The sequence below is a fragment of the Helianthus annuus genome, chromosome 14 (genome assembly GCF_002127325.2).
Source record: "Helianthus annuus cultivar XRQ/B chromosome 14, HanXRQr2.0-SUNRISE, whole genome shotgun sequence".
NCBI lineage: Eukaryota > Viridiplantae > Streptophyta > Magnoliopsida > Asterales > Asteraceae > Helianthus > Helianthus annuus.
The window spans coordinates 148,536,463-148,556,635 of record NC_035446.2 but is presented as its reverse complement, the minus strand read 5'-3'; the positions used below and the strand labels follow the sequence as shown (position 1 = coordinate 148,556,635).

General features: G+C 36.0%; 2 protein-coding genes across 3 annotated transcripts; both read left to right on the top strand.

The window, feature by feature from the left end:
• Window positions 1-6,383: 6,383 nt before the first annotated feature.
• On the top strand, window positions 6,384-11,606 carry LOC110904293 (homeobox-leucine zipper protein REVOLUTA). The gene is made up of 18 exons (XM_022150137.2): window positions 6,384-7,302; window positions 7,571-7,730; window positions 7,816-7,898; window positions 7,975-8,065; window positions 8,158-8,253; window positions 8,351-8,464; window positions 8,548-8,631; window positions 8,705-8,860; window positions 8,944-9,018; window positions 9,097-9,203; window positions 9,323-9,506; window positions 9,586-9,774; window positions 9,887-9,967; window positions 10,202-10,336; window positions 10,411-10,733; window positions 10,819-10,924; window positions 11,001-11,150; window positions 11,224-11,606. Exons 1-18 carry the CDS (start codon window positions 7,046-7,048, stop codon window positions 11,371-11,373), a joined length of 2,541 nt encoding a protein of 846 aa, XP_022005829.1. The 5' UTR covers window positions 6,384-7,045; the 3' UTR covers window positions 11,374-11,606.
• Window positions 11,607-14,918: 3,312 nt separating this feature from the next.
• LOC110904292 (serine/threonine-protein phosphatase 6 regulatory subunit 3) lies at window positions 14,919-19,952 on the top strand. Of its 2 annotated transcripts, none has more exons than XM_022150136.2 (15): window positions 14,919-15,167; window positions 15,844-15,947; window positions 16,066-16,152; window positions 16,242-16,317; window positions 16,403-16,531; window positions 16,680-16,739; window positions 16,806-16,922; window positions 17,012-17,106; window positions 17,190-17,395; window positions 17,476-17,677; window positions 17,783-18,071; window positions 18,163-18,245; window positions 18,341-18,503; window positions 18,949-19,019; window positions 19,128-19,952. In XM_022150136.2, exons 1-15 carry the CDS (start codon window positions 15,138-15,140, stop codon window positions 19,783-19,785), a joined length of 2,370 nt encoding a protein of 789 aa, XP_022005828.1. In that variant the 5' UTR covers window positions 14,919-15,137; the 3' UTR covers window positions 19,786-19,952. The 2 variants fall into 2 exon arrangements, with proteins under 2 accessions (XP_022005828.1, XP_022005827.1); XM_022150135.2 differs by having other exon boundaries at window positions 19,125-19,952.
• Window positions 19,953-20,173: the final 221 nt, after the last annotated feature.

The following is a 20,173-nucleotide window of genomic DNA, read 5'->3' as shown; positions in this document are numbered from 1 at the left end:
ATCGTTAAACTATGATGGACTCTCATTGAGTAAAAACACATATTTCAATCCTAAAGTCATTTATTGTTAGAGTTATTCAAAAAGCTTGTGTCTCGGAGCTTGCTCGGAAAAAACTCGTTCGAGATGGCTCGGTTTGAAAGTGAGCCGAGCCAGCTCGGCTCGGTTAGAAAGTGAGCCAAGCTCGGCTCGACTCGTGACGAGCCAAATTGATTCGGTTTGGCTCGCTTGGTAGCTCGGCTCAGCTTAGCTCGAATTATTTTACTTATAATATATTTTATTTTTATATACATGTAATATATTACAAAAAAAATATTATTATTTACATGTATTTAGGCTTGTAGGTTGATATCTATGACATATTTAAAGGTTGATTGTTGTGAATATAAAACTTATTATGCGTTGTTGAACGTGATTTTGACTTGTAATGTATTAGGTTGAACTTATTTTGAATATATTCTTTTGAAGTATTGAATAATATTTTATAATACTGAATTTAGAGAGCTATGTATTAATTTTTATTTTTAAAATCGAGCCAAAGCAAGCCAAGCCCAGCCAGCTCGGTTTAAAACCAAGCCGAGCTCGAGCTTAGATTTTCAGCTCGTTTTCAAATCCGAGCTGAGCCAGCTCGGTTTATAATCGAGCCGAGCCCGAGCTTGCCCTAACTCGGCTCGGCTCGGCTCATGAACCCTATTTATTGTGTATGAGTAGGGCTGTAAACGAACCGAACGAACACGAACAAGGCCATGTTCGTGTTCTTTCGTTAAGGAAATTAACATGTTCGTGAACTGTTCATGAACGCATACCGAACATAAGTTTATGTTCCTATTCGTTCGTTAAGTAAATTCAGTTGTTCACGAACAACTCGTGTATAACAACCCTCCTAAAATATTTATAACGTCCCTATACGCCCTAAAATACACCCCGTATACGAAAAACAACCCGAAATACCTTTAAATTCATAAAAATTAAATAAAAACAAAATTTATTACTCACTCGTGGGGCGCGACACAGACCAGAAAGTCCGTCGCGGGCCGCGACCGCCGGGACACCAGGCGCAGCCCGGTGCTGCCACGTGTCGAGATCGTGGCAAGTCTAGCAAGTCAACTCAGCAAACCGAGGCCCTACACCCCCTAGCTCGCGGGCCGCGCAGACCCTTGTGGTTTCTTTCGCGGGGCGCCAGGGACTACCTGGACAACCTTATATATAGAGAAGATCGGCCTCAGTTCACAAATCGTTCAACTTTCAAAACTCTCTCTAAATTTCTGAATATTAGAAGTAGTATTGGGTATAATACCCCCCCCCCCCTAAATAGCAAAACTATGCCTCGATGTAAGTATCATAATCCTCGGTTACGTATTAGATACGCTGCCCGATTGATTTAGTGCTTCGTAACGCATGTCGATGCTCTGCCTGACTCAGTCGTTGGAGTTCTGTCTCGGGGAGGGTATAACTAATGTAAATTGGGTTATTATAGTAACGCGTGTGCATTGTTTATTTAAGTAGATTATAACCAGGAAGTCACAAGGGAAATACCTAAATTAGTAATGTGAGTGATTTCTCTTTTTGTAAACCCTTTTTGTGAGTAATCTCCTTTTTGTAAACCTTTTTGCAAACTGTTTTTGCAAAACCTCAAATGTTTAAATTATATTTCACAGTGATTGAGTATTTGTAATTCTACAATTATCGTCGGTATGTTGGGTTTTGTATACAAAATTTGTTACTACACTGTGAGTAGTAACATCACCACCAGTCAGGATTGACAGTATCGTGGGTGGTCATTAAAGTAGATGTAAACAAATGTAATTGCTGGATTGCCCTCAATGTTTTAAAATGATAAAATTTTTCTTGATTAAACTGAGATTCACTCGCCAGTATTTCTTGCTGATAAAATGTTTTTAAACGCGTTTCAGGTAAAAAATGTGAAAGTCAATTAGAAGCCAGCTGGACAGCACTGACGGTTTGAAAAAGTGGCTATAAAAGTTACCTAAATAAAGAAGATGTTTTATTTCAATAAAATAGGGTTTATCCCTATAAACATGTTTGTAATGGAAACTTGAAAATTTCCCATGTATTTAATATTATAAAAATTTGGTATTTTACTATGATAAAATATTTTCTAACTACGGTCCTGATGTAAATTCCGCTGCCAAATTGATAAACACCATACTGGTTCGCAGCCGCTCGTTCCCAAGTGATTAGGGGCCGGGGGTTGCGACATCGTGAACACTAGTCTCGAACACAAACGAATGCAAGCAAATAACAACGAATGTAAACGAACATTTAACTTGAAAATAAAAAATAAAAAACATTGTTATCCTTAAACATTGGATATAAGTAGTTAAATACAACCATTAAATAATAAATCAAAACACAAGAAGTCTATTACACCACTAAATGATAAATCAAGGTTAACTAACCTATACAGATTATCCCAAAATATGTTTTTGAGTGTCCAAATTTTAGCTAACTTAGAAATAGACATGGTTTAAAGTTTTCAATATGTTTAGATAAAAGATTTACTATTTATTATTTTTAATATAATCAAACGAACACGAATGACCATGAATAAACGTAAACGAACATATTACCGAATGTTCACGAGCGCAGTCGAACGAACGAAACTTGTGTTCGTGTTCGTTCGCTAAGCTAACCGAATGAAATTTTTTGTTTGTGTCCATTCTTTAAGCTAATCAAACGAACATGGTTCACGAACTGTTCACTGAACATTCAGTTTGTTTACAGCTTTATGTATGAGCAAAATACATAAAATGTAGCATATGGATTGTAATTTCATATGAAATGCATTATTAGCTGGTTCGGTTTGAAATCAATGCAAAGACAATATATAAGCATTAAAAACTAGACCACATGTGTTGACTCCCTAAAACACTACAAGGTTTATAAAATGTAAGGCTTTACCTTGTTACTCATACACAATACAGTATTTTAATTTCATGAAAAAAATAGCTATCCTTGAAGCTCATACCCAAGTGTTTAGTTAATTAGGTCACAATATTTTTTTTGTTGCCACGTGTATAGGTTGTTGAGTAAAGAAATAGGCCATTCACTAACTTGGTGTTATTTTTAATAGTGAATTTTGATGATTTTTTTTTCTTTCAATTCAGCCTTATCTTATGCACTCACCTTATCTTTATGATATGGGGATTATATTGAGGTTAGGCATTTCCATGTAAGAGATAAAAAGAATATCTAAAAGGGGGTAAAACCATTTTCATAGTGATCCAAGTGATATTTAATTGTACTTCCTCTAAAATGCTCCCATAACGCAAGGAGACTATACTTTTTTTTTTCTTTGAAAAGGTGGAGATCGATTGGAAACCCACTACCGACTATGATTCAACCTTTTTTTATCGGAAGCACAGCCACCCGGGTTCGAATGAGGGGGAGTGCAGTGCAGAACCCTTCCTCTCACCTCGTGGAAACTTAATCCCGACTAACAGGCTCGAACCCGTGACCCCGGTCAGGAACCCCACCAAGGTGGGTAAACCTTACCACCTCACTTGCAGTTAATGGGGATCGAACCTGAGCCTCATTTGAGAACTCAAGCACTTTCCACTACTGGACCACAAAGTCACTAGCGACTATACTTATGAAAAATAAATCATGGAGCGAGAAAGAAGAGGTGTTGACCAAGGTTTGGGTTGACAACTAAGAAGACCCGATATATCGGAATCATCAACGATCTGCTTCATTTTCGGGAAAGGTCCTTAAACAATTTCAATCAACGATTCCCACCACCGATCGTAATGTCCATCACTTTAATTAATAATGGAAGGATATGAACACAAAGATCAGCAAGTTCAATGATATCTACAATGACATGTTCGTTAATTTGCGAAGAAGTCAACCATATTTGGATGTATTAAAGGCGACAACTAAAGATTATATGGACAAACATTAAAAAAGGATTTCATCATATTGAGGGATAGGAAATTCTTGTAAATCACTCAAGTTGTCATTCCTCACATGGGCGTCGAGATTCACCAATCATAAAAAATAAGATGTCTGATTCAAACACGCAATCAACAATTTTAGATGCCCAATTTCCCCACCGCTAAAGATGGTTTCTTAATCTAACACTTTAAATAAAGAAGACGTCGATGACTACTAACAAGTTTGAGCAAAGAAGTTGCACCTTAAGCAGGAATAATAATAAATTAAACTCCACATGATGCAGTCACAATAAAAGGCATTGCGAGAACAATAAAAAGTTTTGCAACAAAAAGAAACAAGCGATGCAAGAACAACAAAAGGAAAGTAGGTATGGAGTTCTTACTAGTAAAATCACATGGTCATATGAGGGGAGATTGCAAACGATGCTAGCACAAAAACGTGAAGCAACATTACGTCAGGGATACGAATGGAATGTTGTTTTCAATTGTTTTATTAAGTCATGCAATTTGTTTATAATTAATAAATGGTTATTTTATGATTTATTTTTATATACTCTTATATTAGAAAAACGCAATAGCAATATTTTAAAAAAATATATTAAGTAGACCTCGCAAACGGGTCAGGTCGGGTCAAAACGGTCAATTATAAAAAAAGGTTGTTTTGGTTCGGGTCGAAACGGGTCCGGGTCAGAACGGGTTTCGGGTCGGGTCGGGTCAAAAAAATTTCCCGGTTCATTTCGGGTTGACCTGTATAAAAAGCAGGTCTTGTTCGCCTGTTGAATTAAAAACAGTTGTGAATGTTTTGATTAAAAAGAGCTGAGAGGATCGTAATGAATGTTTCGATGTGGTTCGTCTGTTGAAATTAACCGGTGCTGGTTTATGTAAGCTGCTGTTGGCTTCATGATCATCATATAGTTGTTTTTGTTTCTGTTTTTCAGATGACGGTGCATCAATCCAGTCGTTTTTAGCTATGTTAGTTGCATCATGATAACTGTTTTGATCTGATTCAGCATTAGAATTAAGCTGCAGCTGTTGATAGTAGCACGAGATATTATAAAACGGTAACGTGCAATCATCATGTTTTGGGCTGGCCGGAGATAATAGTAAGCTGACTTGCTCATTTTATAATGCAAGTCTAGTCTGAACAACTATTATCAAGTATGTACTTACGTAATATTTAATGAAGATGAGCTAGCTAGGATATTTATAAATGGTAATGGGCGAATGTGCAGTTACCTTGGTACGCGTCAAAACGGTTCGATTCGAAACGGTACGGGTTGAAACGGTTCGCGTCGAAACGGTACGTGTCGAAACGGTACGCGTCGAAACGGTACGTGTCAAAACGGCACGGGTCGAAACGGTACGGGTCGAAACGGTTCGCGTCCAAACGGTTCGCGTTGAAACCCGTCTCGGCCCCGAAACTCAATTCGAACTGAACCCGTTCCGATCCAAAACCCGATACTTGTGCCGGCTCGAAATCCATTCCGATCTGAAACTAGTCCCGTTTCTTTAAGACACTAACCCACATCGACCCATTTCTTTGATGTTGTCAACCCGCTTTGACTCGAAATAACAGGATGGAATTTCAAGTGGCCCATTGTGACCCATTTAGTTAAAATATCTTTACCCAAACCAACCCATATAATTTTAAAAGCAACCCAAACTGACCCACTTGAAAGGCTTTGGGTCAAGATTGCCCCTCTAATATTAACTTAAAAAAAGTTATGTATAGATTCAAATTCATCATATTTCTAAAGTCTCAGGTTTAATTCCTATATTAAGTTCTTATTTTTATGTACTTATCGGTATAAATTCAAATTCATCTACGTTTCGATATATATTTTATTCAAGAACGAAGTCAGGTTAAATATAATATGTTTTCGCGTTTATTTTTATGTACATTTCGATATTGTCTACGGTTTAATATAAATTTGTTTGGAAACGAGTCGGTTCAAATATAAAACGTCTTTATTCAACGATATAAATTTGTGCTATTCTATGTTTTGACATAAAGTTAGTTTGGAAACAAGTCAGGTAGATTATAGTCTATAACTTTTGTGCATGCTTTTATAACTTAGTGACATCTTAGGGGTTAGATAAGACTTTGGAATTAGTCCTGAGTTTGATTCCCATAAGAGGGGTTTTCCCATATTTATTGGAATTTCCTCCCGAATTGGTGTATAGGCATTATGCCTAGTGAAGATGGATATGATGGGATGATTTCGCTGGTATCACAATGATACTTTAATAGTCCGTCAGTAATCCAAATTTGTCGTTCAAGAAAAAAAAAACAACAAAAAAATAGTATATGTTAAAGTTTGAAAGTTTGCGAATGTTTGTAGAGTAAGATTATGAATGATGTATGACCTTAATTTAAGGCCCTTTGAAAAACATTTATTAATCAAATAATGATGATATAAAATGGAATAAAAAATAAATACATACAGATATGATAATAAAGGCTGGCTCGAGGCAGCGCGCACCAGAAGCATATAACCCTGTCATTTTCGATTTCCGAGCAAACCAAAACACACCCCCCTCCCTCCCTCTCTCTCTCATCCCTCCATTTTCTCTCTCTAGAAACTTGTTCTTCTCCTGAACAACTGAGAAAACATGTTTAGGGTTTCCCTTCCCCTCATCTCTTTGCTTCCTTCTTCTTCACACCAACAAACCAAAGAAAGAGAGCCTTAGCCAGCTTACTTTCTTCCAAGTTTTCAACAATCTTTATCTTCATTTTCTCAGTTTTGTTGTTTTTGTAATTTTTTTTTTCAATTTATGGAAAACACATAGTTGTGTAGAAACAGAGTGAGTGAAGCACATCTTGCTTTTTCTTTTGATTTTTCCAAAGAATTTGAAATTTGATTTTGGGTACTCCAAAAAAAAAAAAAAAAAAATAGCATTGTGAAGTCAGTGAATATTTTGAGGAAAAAACCTTGAAGTTTTGTCTGTATATTAGTCATATATTACTTTCCCTTTTCCAAAATTTGGATGTATGAACTGAAAATCCTCCAAAAAGCAAAGGCTTCTCCTTCTTTTCTGTGTAATTTGTCTCTTTAATTCCTCATTTTTTTCCTTTACCACCTCTTCCTTATCACAAGTCACAGTTTCTATACTTGTTTTTTGGTATAAAAATGGCTATGGTTGTTCAACATCAACAGCAGAGAGAGACCAGCAGTAGCAGCAGCAGCATGAAGCAACAACAACACCAACACCAGTTGGATAATGGGAAATATGTAAGATACACTGCTGAACAGGTTGAAGCTTTAGAAAGGGTTTATGCAGAGTGCCCTAAACCAAGTTCTTTAAAGAGGCAACAGTTGATCAGAGAATGCCCTATTTTGTCCAACATAGAACCTAAACAAATCAAAGTCTGGTTTCAGAATCGCAGGTGAAAAAAAAAATAAAATTAATCTTGATTTGATGTGTTGTAAATCTTGTCAGTAGATCTTTATCTTACTTGAATCTAGTACCATGCACTTGGTTATAATCTGGGTTGTTACAAAATTTGATTTTTTTAATACCCTTTTAGTTTTATGTGTTTCTTGTATGTTCGGATCTCTGGATTTGATCTTATATAACCCATGTTTCTTGAAAAAAACAAAAGGATTTCAAGATTTCTGTATGTTTTGAGGTGATTTACTTTATTTGCAAATCAGATGCCGAGAGAAACAGAGAAAAGAAGCTTCTAGACTCCAAATGGTGAATCGAAAATTATCCGCCATGAACAAGTTGTTGATGGAGGAGAATGATCGCCTGCAGAAACAGGTGTCTCAGCTTGTATATGAAAATGGGTATATGCGCCAACAGTTGCACACTGTAAGTCAAAATTGAATAATATTTGTTATTAATTAATGTTTTCAAAAAAATTGTATCACTTATTTTTTTGTATAATTGACTGCAGGCTTCAGCTGTAACCGATGCGAGCTGTGAATCTGCGGTTACCACCCCCCAGCATTCTCTTCGAGATGCTAATAACCCAGCTGGGTAATTCTTATATAACAATCTTTATGAGTATTTCTTTGTTGTTCGGTTGTCTTATTACGTTTTGTACATCTGGCAGACTCCTCTCGATTGCGGAGGAAACTTTGACAGAGTTCCTTTCAAAGGCTACAGGAACTGCTGTTGATTGGGTCCAGATGCCTGGGATGAAGGTTCGTGTCATTTCTTTTCAAAACAGATTCATATATATATGTATGCATGTATTTTGATTATTAATTATTGTTGTTTGTTGGTTATGTTCCAGCCTGGTCCGGATTCGGTTGGTATCTTTGCCATTTCACAAAGTTGCAGTGGAGTGGCAGCTAGAGCCTGCGGTCTTGTAAGTTTAGAGCCCACAAAGGTAAAACTGTTATATAAACCTGTTCTTCTTTAGAAGCTAATTTGAAGTTTAATTGCATCGTTCAATTTTGTTTATTTTTAATAATCTTCTTGTTTAGATTGTGGAGATCCTTAAAGATCGTACATCTTGGTTTCGAGACTGCCGGAATCTTGAAGTTTTGACGATGTTACCTGCCGGAAACGGTGGAACTATTGAACTTGTTTATACGCAGGTGAATTTCACTATTTCAGTCGTTTTTACGTTTCTATTATTTTTGGTTAAAACGGATTAGCTGATCTTCAAATTTGCATTTAGGTCTATGCTCCAACCACACTGGCTCCAGCACGGGATTTCTGGACTCTCAGATACACTACAAGTTTAGAAAACGGTAGTCTTGTGGTAAGTTGATTCCACCATTCACCACAATCACCTTTTATATAATTTACTTCTGATGCATATGTTGTTCTCTAAGGTGTGTGAGAGGTCCCTTTCGGGCTCTGGTGGTGGCCCAAATGCTGCAGCTGCGGCCCAATTTGTAAGGGGAGAAATGCTTCCCAGTGGCTACCTGATTAGACCATGTGATGGTGGGGGGTCAATTATTCACATAGTTGACCACCTTAACTTCGAGGTATAAAATAAATAAGACTGTTTTGTGCCTTATCGGCCCATTTTAAACGAAAATTATTAAAGCAAATCGTTCTTTATATGTAGCCGTGGAGTGCTCCCGAGGTTATTCGTCCACTTTATGAATCTTCTAAAGTCGTAGCACAGAAGATGACCATTGCGGTGAGTATAATCATTTATTAAAACTTGTTATTTAACGTCACGGAAATGATAGTAACTTTTATTTGGCTTCGAATGTAGGCCTTACGTTATATTAGGCAAATAGCCCAAGAGTCGAGTGGAGAAGTTGTTTATGGACTCGGAAGACAGCCTGCGATTTTGCGTACCTTAAGTCAACGATTAAGCAGGTACATGAGTACATACTTTTATGTGATGGTGGAAAAGTCAAACTCGCATTGTATGAGAATGAAAAAGTCAACGTTAATGAATGGTTTTTTTTTTTTTTAATTATTATAATGGTACTCAGAGGATTCAATGATGCTATTAATGGATTTAATGACGACGGGTGGTCGTTGATGAACTGCGATGGTGCTGAAGATGTGATAGTCTCCATTAATTCGACGAAAAATATCGGCAACTCGACTAATTCATCGAACCCCCTCTCGTTTCTTGGAGGAGTTCTTTGTGCAAAGGCCTCGATGCTGTTTCACGTGAGTGTTGTATGGATTTTGTAGTGATAAAAATGTGAATAATGTCCGGCTCTTGATGTTTCTTCTTTTTCTTTGGTAGAATGTACCCCCGGCTGTGTTGGTCCGGTTTCTACGAGAGCATCGATCAGAATGGGCCGATTTTAATGTTGATGCTTACTCAGCTGCTTCGGTAAAAGCTAGCCCATATGGATATCAAGGCACACGGCCCACGAGGTTTACAGGTAGCCAGATCATCATGCCACTTGGCCAGACAATTGAACATGAAGAGGTACCTTTTATTTTTGTTTTTTTCCTTTCAAAAAAAATAACCGTTTATATAAATTTGGTGAAATTGTCATATGAGACACCCAAATGTTAGAGTTTAATTGATCTATGTACAGATGCTTGAAGTTATTAGACTCGAAGGTCATGCAGTTGGTCAAGAAGATCCTTTTGTGTCGAGGGACATTCATCTCTTACAGGTGCTTAATCAGCTTCTTTTAAATTCATTAAAACTAGACAAGGTTGCAATTTTGACCCGTTTACTTATTAGCGGGTCGAATAGGGCCGTGTTTTTATCTCACATGGGTTGAAAAGTTGAAAAGTTGACCTAAGTGTAATTTTTAATGCATGCAGCCTCCTAAATCAGTATGCTCAAATATTTAAATTGTTACAGTAATAGTATGGTTACTCAATAGTGTAATTATTTTCTGTAGTTATGCAGCGGAATCGATGAGAATGCAGTGGGAGCTTGTTCGGAACTTGTTTTTGCTCCAATTGATGAGATGTTTCCAGATGACGCGCCTCTTATACCATCTGGTTTCCGAATCATTCCTTTGGATCCTAAATCAGTTGAGTTCATGTTTTTCTCTAAAGCCCTTTAAAGATTTCTTGACTTTTGTTGACCAGAACATCTTCTGACCAGGGTGACCCGAAGGATGCGATAGGAACAACACACCGCACCCTTGACTTGACTTCAAGTCTCGAGGTAGGCCAGTCAACAAACCACGGTCCATCAGATAGCATGAGATCGGTCTTGACCATCGCGTTCCAGTTCCCTTTTGAGAATAATCTAGCTGATAGTGTGGCAACCATGGCTCGACAGTACGTTCGTAGTGTGATCAACTCGGTTCAGAGGGTTGCCATGGCTATATCCCCTTCTGGCTTGAGCCCGTCAGTCGCCCCTAAGCTGTCTCCTAGCTCACCTGAAGCACTCACTCTTGCTCAGTGGATCTGCCATAGCTACACGTAAGTTGGTTCATCTCAAAAAACAACCTTAAAATTCTCAAAAAACAAGAATACAAACGTTTTGATGGTCCTTTTGTTGCGTCAGTTACTATCTAGGGACGGAGTTGCTAACTTCCGGTTCGGTTGTTGGTGACTCGTTATTAAAAGATCTTTGGCAGCATCAAGATGCCACTTTGTGCTGCTCTTTAAAGGTAATAAAAATCTCACCCACACCAACAGGCACGGGTTTCAATGTGATCACTAAGTTTTGTCGGTTTTGGTTTGTAGTCGCTTCCGGTTTTCATTTTCGCCAACCAGGCAGGGCTCGACATGCTGGAAACGACCCTGGTGGCGTTACAAGACATCACACTAGACAAAATGTTCGATGAAGCGGGTCGGAAAGCCCTGTTTCCAGAATTCGCAAAGATAATGCAGGAGGTATGTGTTTTGGGTTTTCGGGTCGGCTTGTTTTAAGAATCTGAAAGTGAAAATGTGGGTTTGTTTTCTTCAGGGTTATGCGTATTTGCCGGGTGGGATTTGCATGTCAACAATGGGACGTCACATTTCGTATGAACAAGCGATCGCTTGGAAGGTACTTGCTGGGGACGAGACGACGGTGCATTGCCTTGCTTTCTCGTTCGTGAACTGGTCGTTTGTGTGAGGGTGGGTAGTTAATGTATGAGACAACTACGGGCGGGTAGTGTTTGGAGCTCCCGATTTTGGTATGTAAAAATGTGTTATGTTAAATCGGTGGAGTGATGTTCAAGTGATGGTATGAATTGGAGATTTGTTTAATTTAATGTGGTGTTTAGTTTGATTTCGTAACGGTGTATTGGGAATGGGCTGTAATTTGGGGTTGGACCAACTTAATCCATGCATAAATATTAGGATGAAGACCCAAAATTTATTTATAATTTAGAGCTAATTATGTTTTTCGTCCTTGTGGTTTGTCAGGAATTACTATTTTAGTTCATTAGTTTAAAAATTGCCAAAACAGTCCTTGTGGTTTCAATTTCGTAACTATTAGAGTTTACCCTCACTAACGTCATTCATATACTCTGTCAATTTATTTGAAATGACCATAATGCACCTATTATTAAAATTAAAATAAATAGAGTTAGTTGTGTTTTTCGTCCTCGTGGTTTGTTAAAATAACCATTACAGTCCATTAGTTCTAAAAATTGTCAAAACAGTACTGATATTTTCACAATTTCCACCTTCAACTCACCAACAATGGCAGTTAACAACGTCATCTATCTAATATCATTTACTCTACTCTTCGCTCTCCCTCTCTCTGTTTTCTCAATTCTAGCCGGAAGATCACCTACTCTGGCTCCATGCCCTTTCCACTTCATCCGTCTTAAACGATCACCACCTCCACCACCCATTATGCCCACCATCGTCATCAAACTACCACCTACCCTACCCCCACACCCCATATCCATCCTCTTCAAACAAATCATCGGGCAACTCTTTTTCTGCTTATGAATTCTACCAATTTTGACCACTACACAGGGCACCACCCATACCTCATCTCTACCCCTCAAGTTTTTCAGGTAAGTCTTAAGTTTTACGTCGATTGTGATGGGAAAAATTAGGTGGCCGGATCTGAAGAAACGAGGAGGATGAAAAGTAAAGTGAAGGATAATGGTACTTTTTTGGCAGTTTTTAGAACTAATGGACTGTAATGGTTATTTTTAACAAACCATTGGGACGAAAAATATAGCTACTTCTTTATTAATTTTAAATTTAATTTTAATAACATGGGTATTATGGTCATTTCAAATAAACTAACAGAATAACTGGATGGTGTTAGTGTGGGTGGACTGCAATAGTTATGAAAGTGAAACCACATCGACTGTTTTGGCAATTTTTAAACTAATGAACTGAAATGGTGATTGTTGACAAACCACAAGGACGAAAAACGTAATTAACTCTATAATTTAATTACAACCTATAGTTTTTATTTCTCTATTTTGTTTCATCTATGTTTAATCTACTCTTCTTTCCGAGTAACAATATACAAAAAATACGAGTGACAATTATCTAAATGCAAAAGGAACTTGGTAAAAAACCATTTTTAAAGGGTTATTAGGGAAACATAAAGAAACAAAATATTATTTGTAAAAAAGATAAAAAAAATTAGTTAATAATGAGTAAGTATGAAAGTTTGGTAAATTTCAAAGATTTAGTGAACATATAGTTAGAATAGTCATTTTATAATTTATTTTTAATAACATCAATAAAAATAGGCGAATCTGAGTTTGATACATCTATTATCAATGGAGGAGATTTAATGCAATTTTGATTTTGGATTGGTTAAATACGCAATAATAAATTAACATGATACATGTAATTTCGATTTTGAGTTAGACATGGACGGGTGTTTGGCTTAGTTTTTTGAAACAATTTATTAACTTATGAGTTTTTTCAAACCAATAAGTTAAAATAATGTTTGGACAAGTAAAAAGAACATTTTGAAACAACTTTTTTTGTTTAAGGTGGACAAGCTAAGGTTTCTTAACTTTTCAAAATAACTTTTCTACTTATATAAAAAGTTGTTTCAAAAAATTCTTTTCACTTGTCAAAACATTATTTTGACTTACTGTCTTGAAAAAATCAATAAGTCAATAAGTTGTTTCAAAAACCTAAGCCAAACACCCCTTAGTTGGATTTACAACGGTATATATACAATTCACCTTTTTTTTTTAATATGAAAACGGGTTGTTAAATAATTTGGGTTTTAGTTTTACTTTTGACTTTCTAAAAATTGTATTTATTTTTCTAAGTTGTTAGAAGTTGACACTTTTAACTTTAGTTGTAATTTATTGACTCTTCTAGTCTTCTTATAAACCAGGTTTGAAATTTGGAGAAAAAAGAAGTAAATTTATATATTTATAAATTAACTAGTCTAACAAAGATATAAATATATATACTTACAAAATTTTCATTTTCAAACTAAAAAAAGAGAAAAAAATAAAATAAAACAAATATAGAAAACCCAAACCCAACCGTCCCGTCCCACCCCACCCCGTTTGGTGCCATCCGTGAAGAGATACATATATGTAAAAACCACCTACAGACGTGTCACGCAGTAGGTTACATAAAACTTATTTTTTTTTTCTGTTTTTATAATATAAAAATGTATCTAATACTAATAAAAGGGTCAACTTAATGCCACATGACATTCTCATACTAATAAAAGAGCTTACATAATGCCACATGACATTATTCTATCCTTCAATTAACTAATATTATTATTATTATTAATATTAATTAACTAATACAAAACAATGAAAAATTCCCTAACAACTTAATACTAATAAATGTTTTTATTGTCTACTTAAATATTGATCATTTACTTTTGAATGATCTAAAATATATAATTAGTTATTAGTAACAATTCTACTTATAATAAACAATTTCAAATAATGTTAATGTGACAACATATTCTTATTCTTTAAAAGGATTTTTTTTACTATATGTTTAAAACATCGATTAAATAAATTATTATTTTATATTATAATAAAAAATGGTAAAGAATAGGTTAGTCCAATACTTGAAAACCGGTTTACTTCCATGCTTTAAAAACACTTTTAATTTTATTAGACTCGTGTAATACACGGGTTTAAGGATAGAAATCTTCATAATAATTTTGATGCAAGTCTATACTCATCGGATGTCCTAAATAGAGTTATATTGATCAGAAGAATAGTTTATGTAATGGAACTGTACTACAGGTCCTATCACTGGGTGATCAGGTTATTGAGGCACTCATATTATCCAGAAGTAATACTGGCACTTGAATGTTTATCCCTATATTTCGTTTAATACTGCCAAACAGAAGGATACGTATTGAAAAGAAGACAGTTTCCTCTCGCCCTATGTTTTGCCATGACGATAAATAAAAGTACAAGATAATTTCTCTGTAAAGTTGGTTTGTTTCTAAAAGAATCGGTTTTTACGCATGACCAACTCGTACGTCATCTATGGTAAAAAAAATTCACCTATCTAAATTTATGAAGACAACATAAAATTAAATAAGTTATAATTTTATATCCTTAAACTCGTGTACTACACGGGTCTAATAATCTAGTACGATAATAAAAATCTAAAATCTGAGGTAAGCATCATCACATTTTAAAATGAGTTACCAACGGAAAAAAGCACGTTTAATGCCATCTGTAAACCAACGTCACTCACACTTAAATGTCATAATAATATTACTACTGTGTATTATATCCGGGTGGGTATTTTATTATATGAAATCCGGACCTCAATTTATCATACAGACCCACCCGCCTCCTCTCCCCCCTTGCAACCAAACCACACAGACAAATTTCGGAGCTCCATAAATCTTAGGGTTTTTGTTCCATAAATCGAATCCTCTATAGGGTTTGCAGTTTTATACTTAATTAATTAATCATGTTTTGGAAACTCACTGCTTCTTCACCTGTAAGTTACGCATATATGATTCATTTCTTACTGTTGAATTCAATCAAACGAAACTGTTAATAACTTGTATTTACTGTTATGCATGATTTTCTTTTTTTTCTTTTTTTTTTTTATATAAATTTGAGTTTTTATTTGTTGCTTAATGATATATATGTGTTATGCTAATAATACACAAATTGATTCATGTATCTTAGGAGTTATTAGAAACTATAAGTTAGTTTTAGATAGAAAGGATAACACATAAATATTTCCTTGGTTTAAGAAGATGCGTAGTTTAAGTTAGTTTTACAGTAAAGAGTGAATGTAATTGAAAATAAAAGAGCATAGCTTTCAGTGTAGAACATAACAAGTCGGTGAAAAACAATTCCAACATGTAAATCAAATGCTTTGAGTGTAGGAAAATGAAGTAACTGATCCAACGATAGCGCTAAGAATCTTGTCGTATTTGATTTTGAAGTTATATGCTACATAGCAAATAAGTTCTTGGTTGATAAATCACGCCGTGCATGTTCGGTTTCGTAATGAGATTTTTAGTGCATCAATATGATATAGTGTATAGTTATATCGGTAATCAATTATATATGTTTACTTTAGGTTGGTCCTGACTCCTGAGCTTCCGTAAAGAGTATATTATTTAATTTCTTTCTCCTAACAAAAGGTTTATCGTGTGGCTTAGATTGAGTCGGTGTTGGACAAGGAAAATCTCACATTGGAAGAGCTCTTGGATGAAGAAGATATTATTCAAGAATGCAAAACATTGAATAGCCGCCTCATTAATTTGTAATAACACCTCATTAGTAATTGAATGTTATCGATTTGCCACTATATAAGAAATCATAATCTTGATTATAGTAAATTTTACGTAGAATGTTACTAAATACAGTACTTGTTTCTCCAGCTTGCGTGACAGAGCCCAGGTTGAACAACTATTACGGTATATCATTGAAGAATCACAGGAGTGCGTTGATAGCAAACGTACATTCAAGTAGGTGGAAAATTTGATTATTTGACCATTCCGGAGTGTTTATTTCTATCTTTATCTTTGTATCAACTGATAGTTCTTTCATAATCCAGGTTTCCTTTCGTTGCTTGTGAAATATTTACATGTGAAATTGACGTAATCTTCAAAACGTTAGTTGAGGAAGACGAGGTGCGTTATTTTTTCTATTTTCTAGAGCGTTCAGAAACTGATTAAATATTCATCTAATTCCATTCAACACTCTTAAAAATTGCAGCTAATGAATTTACTTTTCTCCTTCTTGGAGCCAACTCGTCCACATAGTCCCTTGCTGGCGGGGTTCTTCAGTAAGGTTGTGATATGTCTCATGTTACGGAAGACCGTCCCACTTATAAATTATGTTCAAGTAAGTAAATTAACTAATTATCTTGTTGCTAAATTCGTTTCGTTTTGGCATTTATGGTTTTCTCTTCTAGCGTATCGTTTTGGCATTTATGGTTTTCTCTTCTAGCGTATCGGACATAGGATTGAGTTTCTAACTGTGTATGCTACAGGTTCATCGGCATATTCTCCAGCAGCTTGTTGATTTAATAGGAATAACTTCAATAAAAGAGGTTAATTTTTACTATATTATTCAACTAAAGGCACGTGCGTCGGTTATATTATTTATTTATACGCAGGTTTTGGTGAGACTTGTTGGAGCTGAGGACCATATGTATCCCAACTATGCGGAAGTTATGCAATTGCTGGCGGAAAGCAATTTCTTAGAGATGATTGTCGATAAACTCAATCCATCCGTGAGTAAAGTTTTTTTTTTCTTTTTTTTTCTTAAATATATCAACATACGTCATGACACTTGCTCTATTATTTTCCTTTGTATTTTCAGAATCCTCCTGAAGTACATGCTAATGCAGCCGAAACATTATGTGCTATAACTCGAAGCGCTCCATCTCCACTGGCCGCTAAGCTTTCTAGCTCAAGGTTTGTGTGACATCATATGCTGGATCACTGGTTAATTACTACTTCAATTACACGACGTTAATGGTTTCTTTATCTTTTCTCAGCTACGTCACAAGGATATTTACTCATGCGTTTGAAGATTCACTTTCAAAATCTGGACTTTTTCACTCTTTAACCGTGTGTATATCCTTGTTAGACCCTAAAAGATCAGCTCCTTCATCGTTATTTAATTCTTTTCGAGGTCAATATGAATATGAATCACATGTGCAAGTTAACCACGAGACTGTAGGTGCAATGCTGCCACAACTTGGTGCGTTTTGTACTTATCATGTCGGTTATTCTTCAAATGAAATTTATATTAAGCTTCTCTGATTGCCGTTATGATTTTAGGTGACTTGTTGACGTTGTTGAATGTGTCACTCGATGAGAAAATTTTACCATGTTCATATGGCCTGTTGAAGCCTCCTCTAGGGAAACATCGTTTAAAGATCGTGGAGTTCATTGCGGTTTTACTTAAAACCGGGAATCAGACTGCCGTAACGGAATTAATTGCATCTGGAACTATTCAAAGAGTTCTCGATCTTTTTTTCGAGTAAGACTCCCTTATACATTTTTAGTAGTTGACTGTTATAAAGCTCAACTATGGTTGACTGCAGTTAAAACGAGGTATCTTTATACATCTCTTTGACTTATATAGGTACCCTTTTAATAATGCTTTGCATCATCATGTTGAGAGTATAATATATTCTTGCCTGGAAAGCAAAAACGACACCATCATCGATCATCTATTTCAAGACTGCGGTTTGACCGCAAAGATTCTTCAAACAGAGAATCGTTCCACCGTTTCCAGTGAACTTAATCAGCCAACTATATCAGCTTCTGGGAGAAATGCACCACGGGTCGGGAACATTGGACATGTTACACGCATTGCTAATAAGATCACGCAGCTGGGAAATGGTGATACGCGCATCCAGACACACATTAAGGTGTACTGTTATTTCATATAAAAAGTTGTTACAATTTGTATTTATTAACTGTAATGGTCTTACCGAAACGTTTACTTTCTATGTGATCTAGGAAAATAGTGAATGGAACGAGTGGCATACAACAGTGCTACAAGAGCGTAATATAATTGAAAATGTGTATCGATGGGCCTGCGGGTATGCTTCTTTTATTAATGTAGCTACTTTTAGAAACTGGATGAAATATTGGTTTCTTGATGGTAAAATGTTTGTATAATTTATGAATATTTCAGTCGGCCTTCTGCACTACACGACAGAAGTAGGGACAGTGATGAGGATGACAGAGACTATGATGTGGCCGCTCTAGCAAATAATTTAGGACAAGCGTTTAGATACAACTTATATGACAATGACGAAAGTCAAGAGGGCCATGATACCGTTAATCGAGATGATGAGGTAATTTTTCAATTTAATTTATTCATTCCCGCATATATATATATATAGGACAAAGATCCGTTAGGAACCACCCTTTATTGCGAGAACCGCGAGAACCAGTGTGAACACAAACAGTAATACCTAAAAAAATCTAAAAAACACCCAAAAATTTTTTAGATTTTTTGGGGGTTTAGTTTTTAGCATTTTAGCGGGGGGGGGGGGGGGGGGGGGGGGGGGGGGTTTAGGTTTTTGGGGGTGGGGGAGGGGGTTTAGGTTTTTTTTTTGGGGGGGGGGGTGGTTAGGTTTTTGGGGGGTGGGGGTTAGGTTTTTTTAGCTATTTTAGGTTGTGTTCACATTGGTTCTCGCGGTTCTCGCAATAAGGTGGTTCTCGCATGAACCTTACCCTATATATATATTAATATGTAGTGACAAAATTTGATTTTATGGTTTGATCCTGTTTTTGTAGGATATTTACTTTGACGATGAATCTGCTGAAGTTTTCATGTCATCCCTGAAGTTGGGTGATGACCATGGAAGGTAAGCTTCCGGTATTTAATTTTTAATATCTTAAAATAAGTAATATATTTTAGTTTTATATGATTATTAGATTTTATTTTATTATTATTATTTTTGTTGTTGTAGCAGTATGTTTACAAATTCCAATTGGTTTGCTTTCCAAGACGAGAGTATGGGCGATGATGTGGCTATGAGTGCCACGTCACCTTCTGAACAGATGGACGAGATCGACTTAAATAGTACATCAAACGGTGGTAACAACAGCAGGGAGGAAGAGGATGAGGAGTTAGCTGATGACAAAAATTCCAACAATGGTACCTCTATCTCCAACTCCAATCCCTTTATCGAAAGCAATATAGTAAATGATATAAACTTCAAAACCCCCGATAGCGAGAAAAGTAGTGCTCCTGTAGATGAGTCCATGCTTGAATGGGTAGCAGGGGCTGAGCCCGGGTCGGTTTCAGGGTCAGGGGTGAACCCGTTTCTTGATTACTTAAATACCTCTAGTGTCGATTCCAATGCACCAGCTGACCCCTCTTCAGATTCAATTCAAAGAGCTGTCGTGGCGGCTAGTTCGGTTGAAGATGTGGAATTTGAAGGAGCTGAAATAGGTTGTTCAGAGAAGGCCATGAATCAGGCCCTTAAGGAGGGTACTGTTGGAGAAGCCGGGCCTTTAAAAAAGCAGGCAATCTCTAATGAGCTCGAAAAAGGAAACCCGGATCAAAGTGGGTCTGAGTTGAGTGAATTTAACGACACTAACTACTGGAGGGTTGACCAGCAGCAGTAGACATCAATGTACAGTATAGTTTTGTTGTTACAGATTTTGTGGAGATGGTATATCCTGCTTTTTCTTTGAACTAATCTTATGTAGAGAACTATAAAATTGCATAAAAACTTGTGACTTTTACTTTAGTTACATTAGACATTTATCTAACCGTGTATCCACTTTTTTCCTAACTTTGTCAAAGACTATAAATGCACCATAGTAATATCATACTCAAATATTAAAGAAGTTAAACTCTGATTTTTATGGTATAATTTATTTTAAAAATATCAATGTATGAAAAAGTTATCGTTGTTCAAAAATCACGAGAGAGAAGTTGGTTTAAAAGTTAACAATATTTTTTTAAAAGAATATATCATATATCTTAAACTTTTAATATGTAATTACCTTT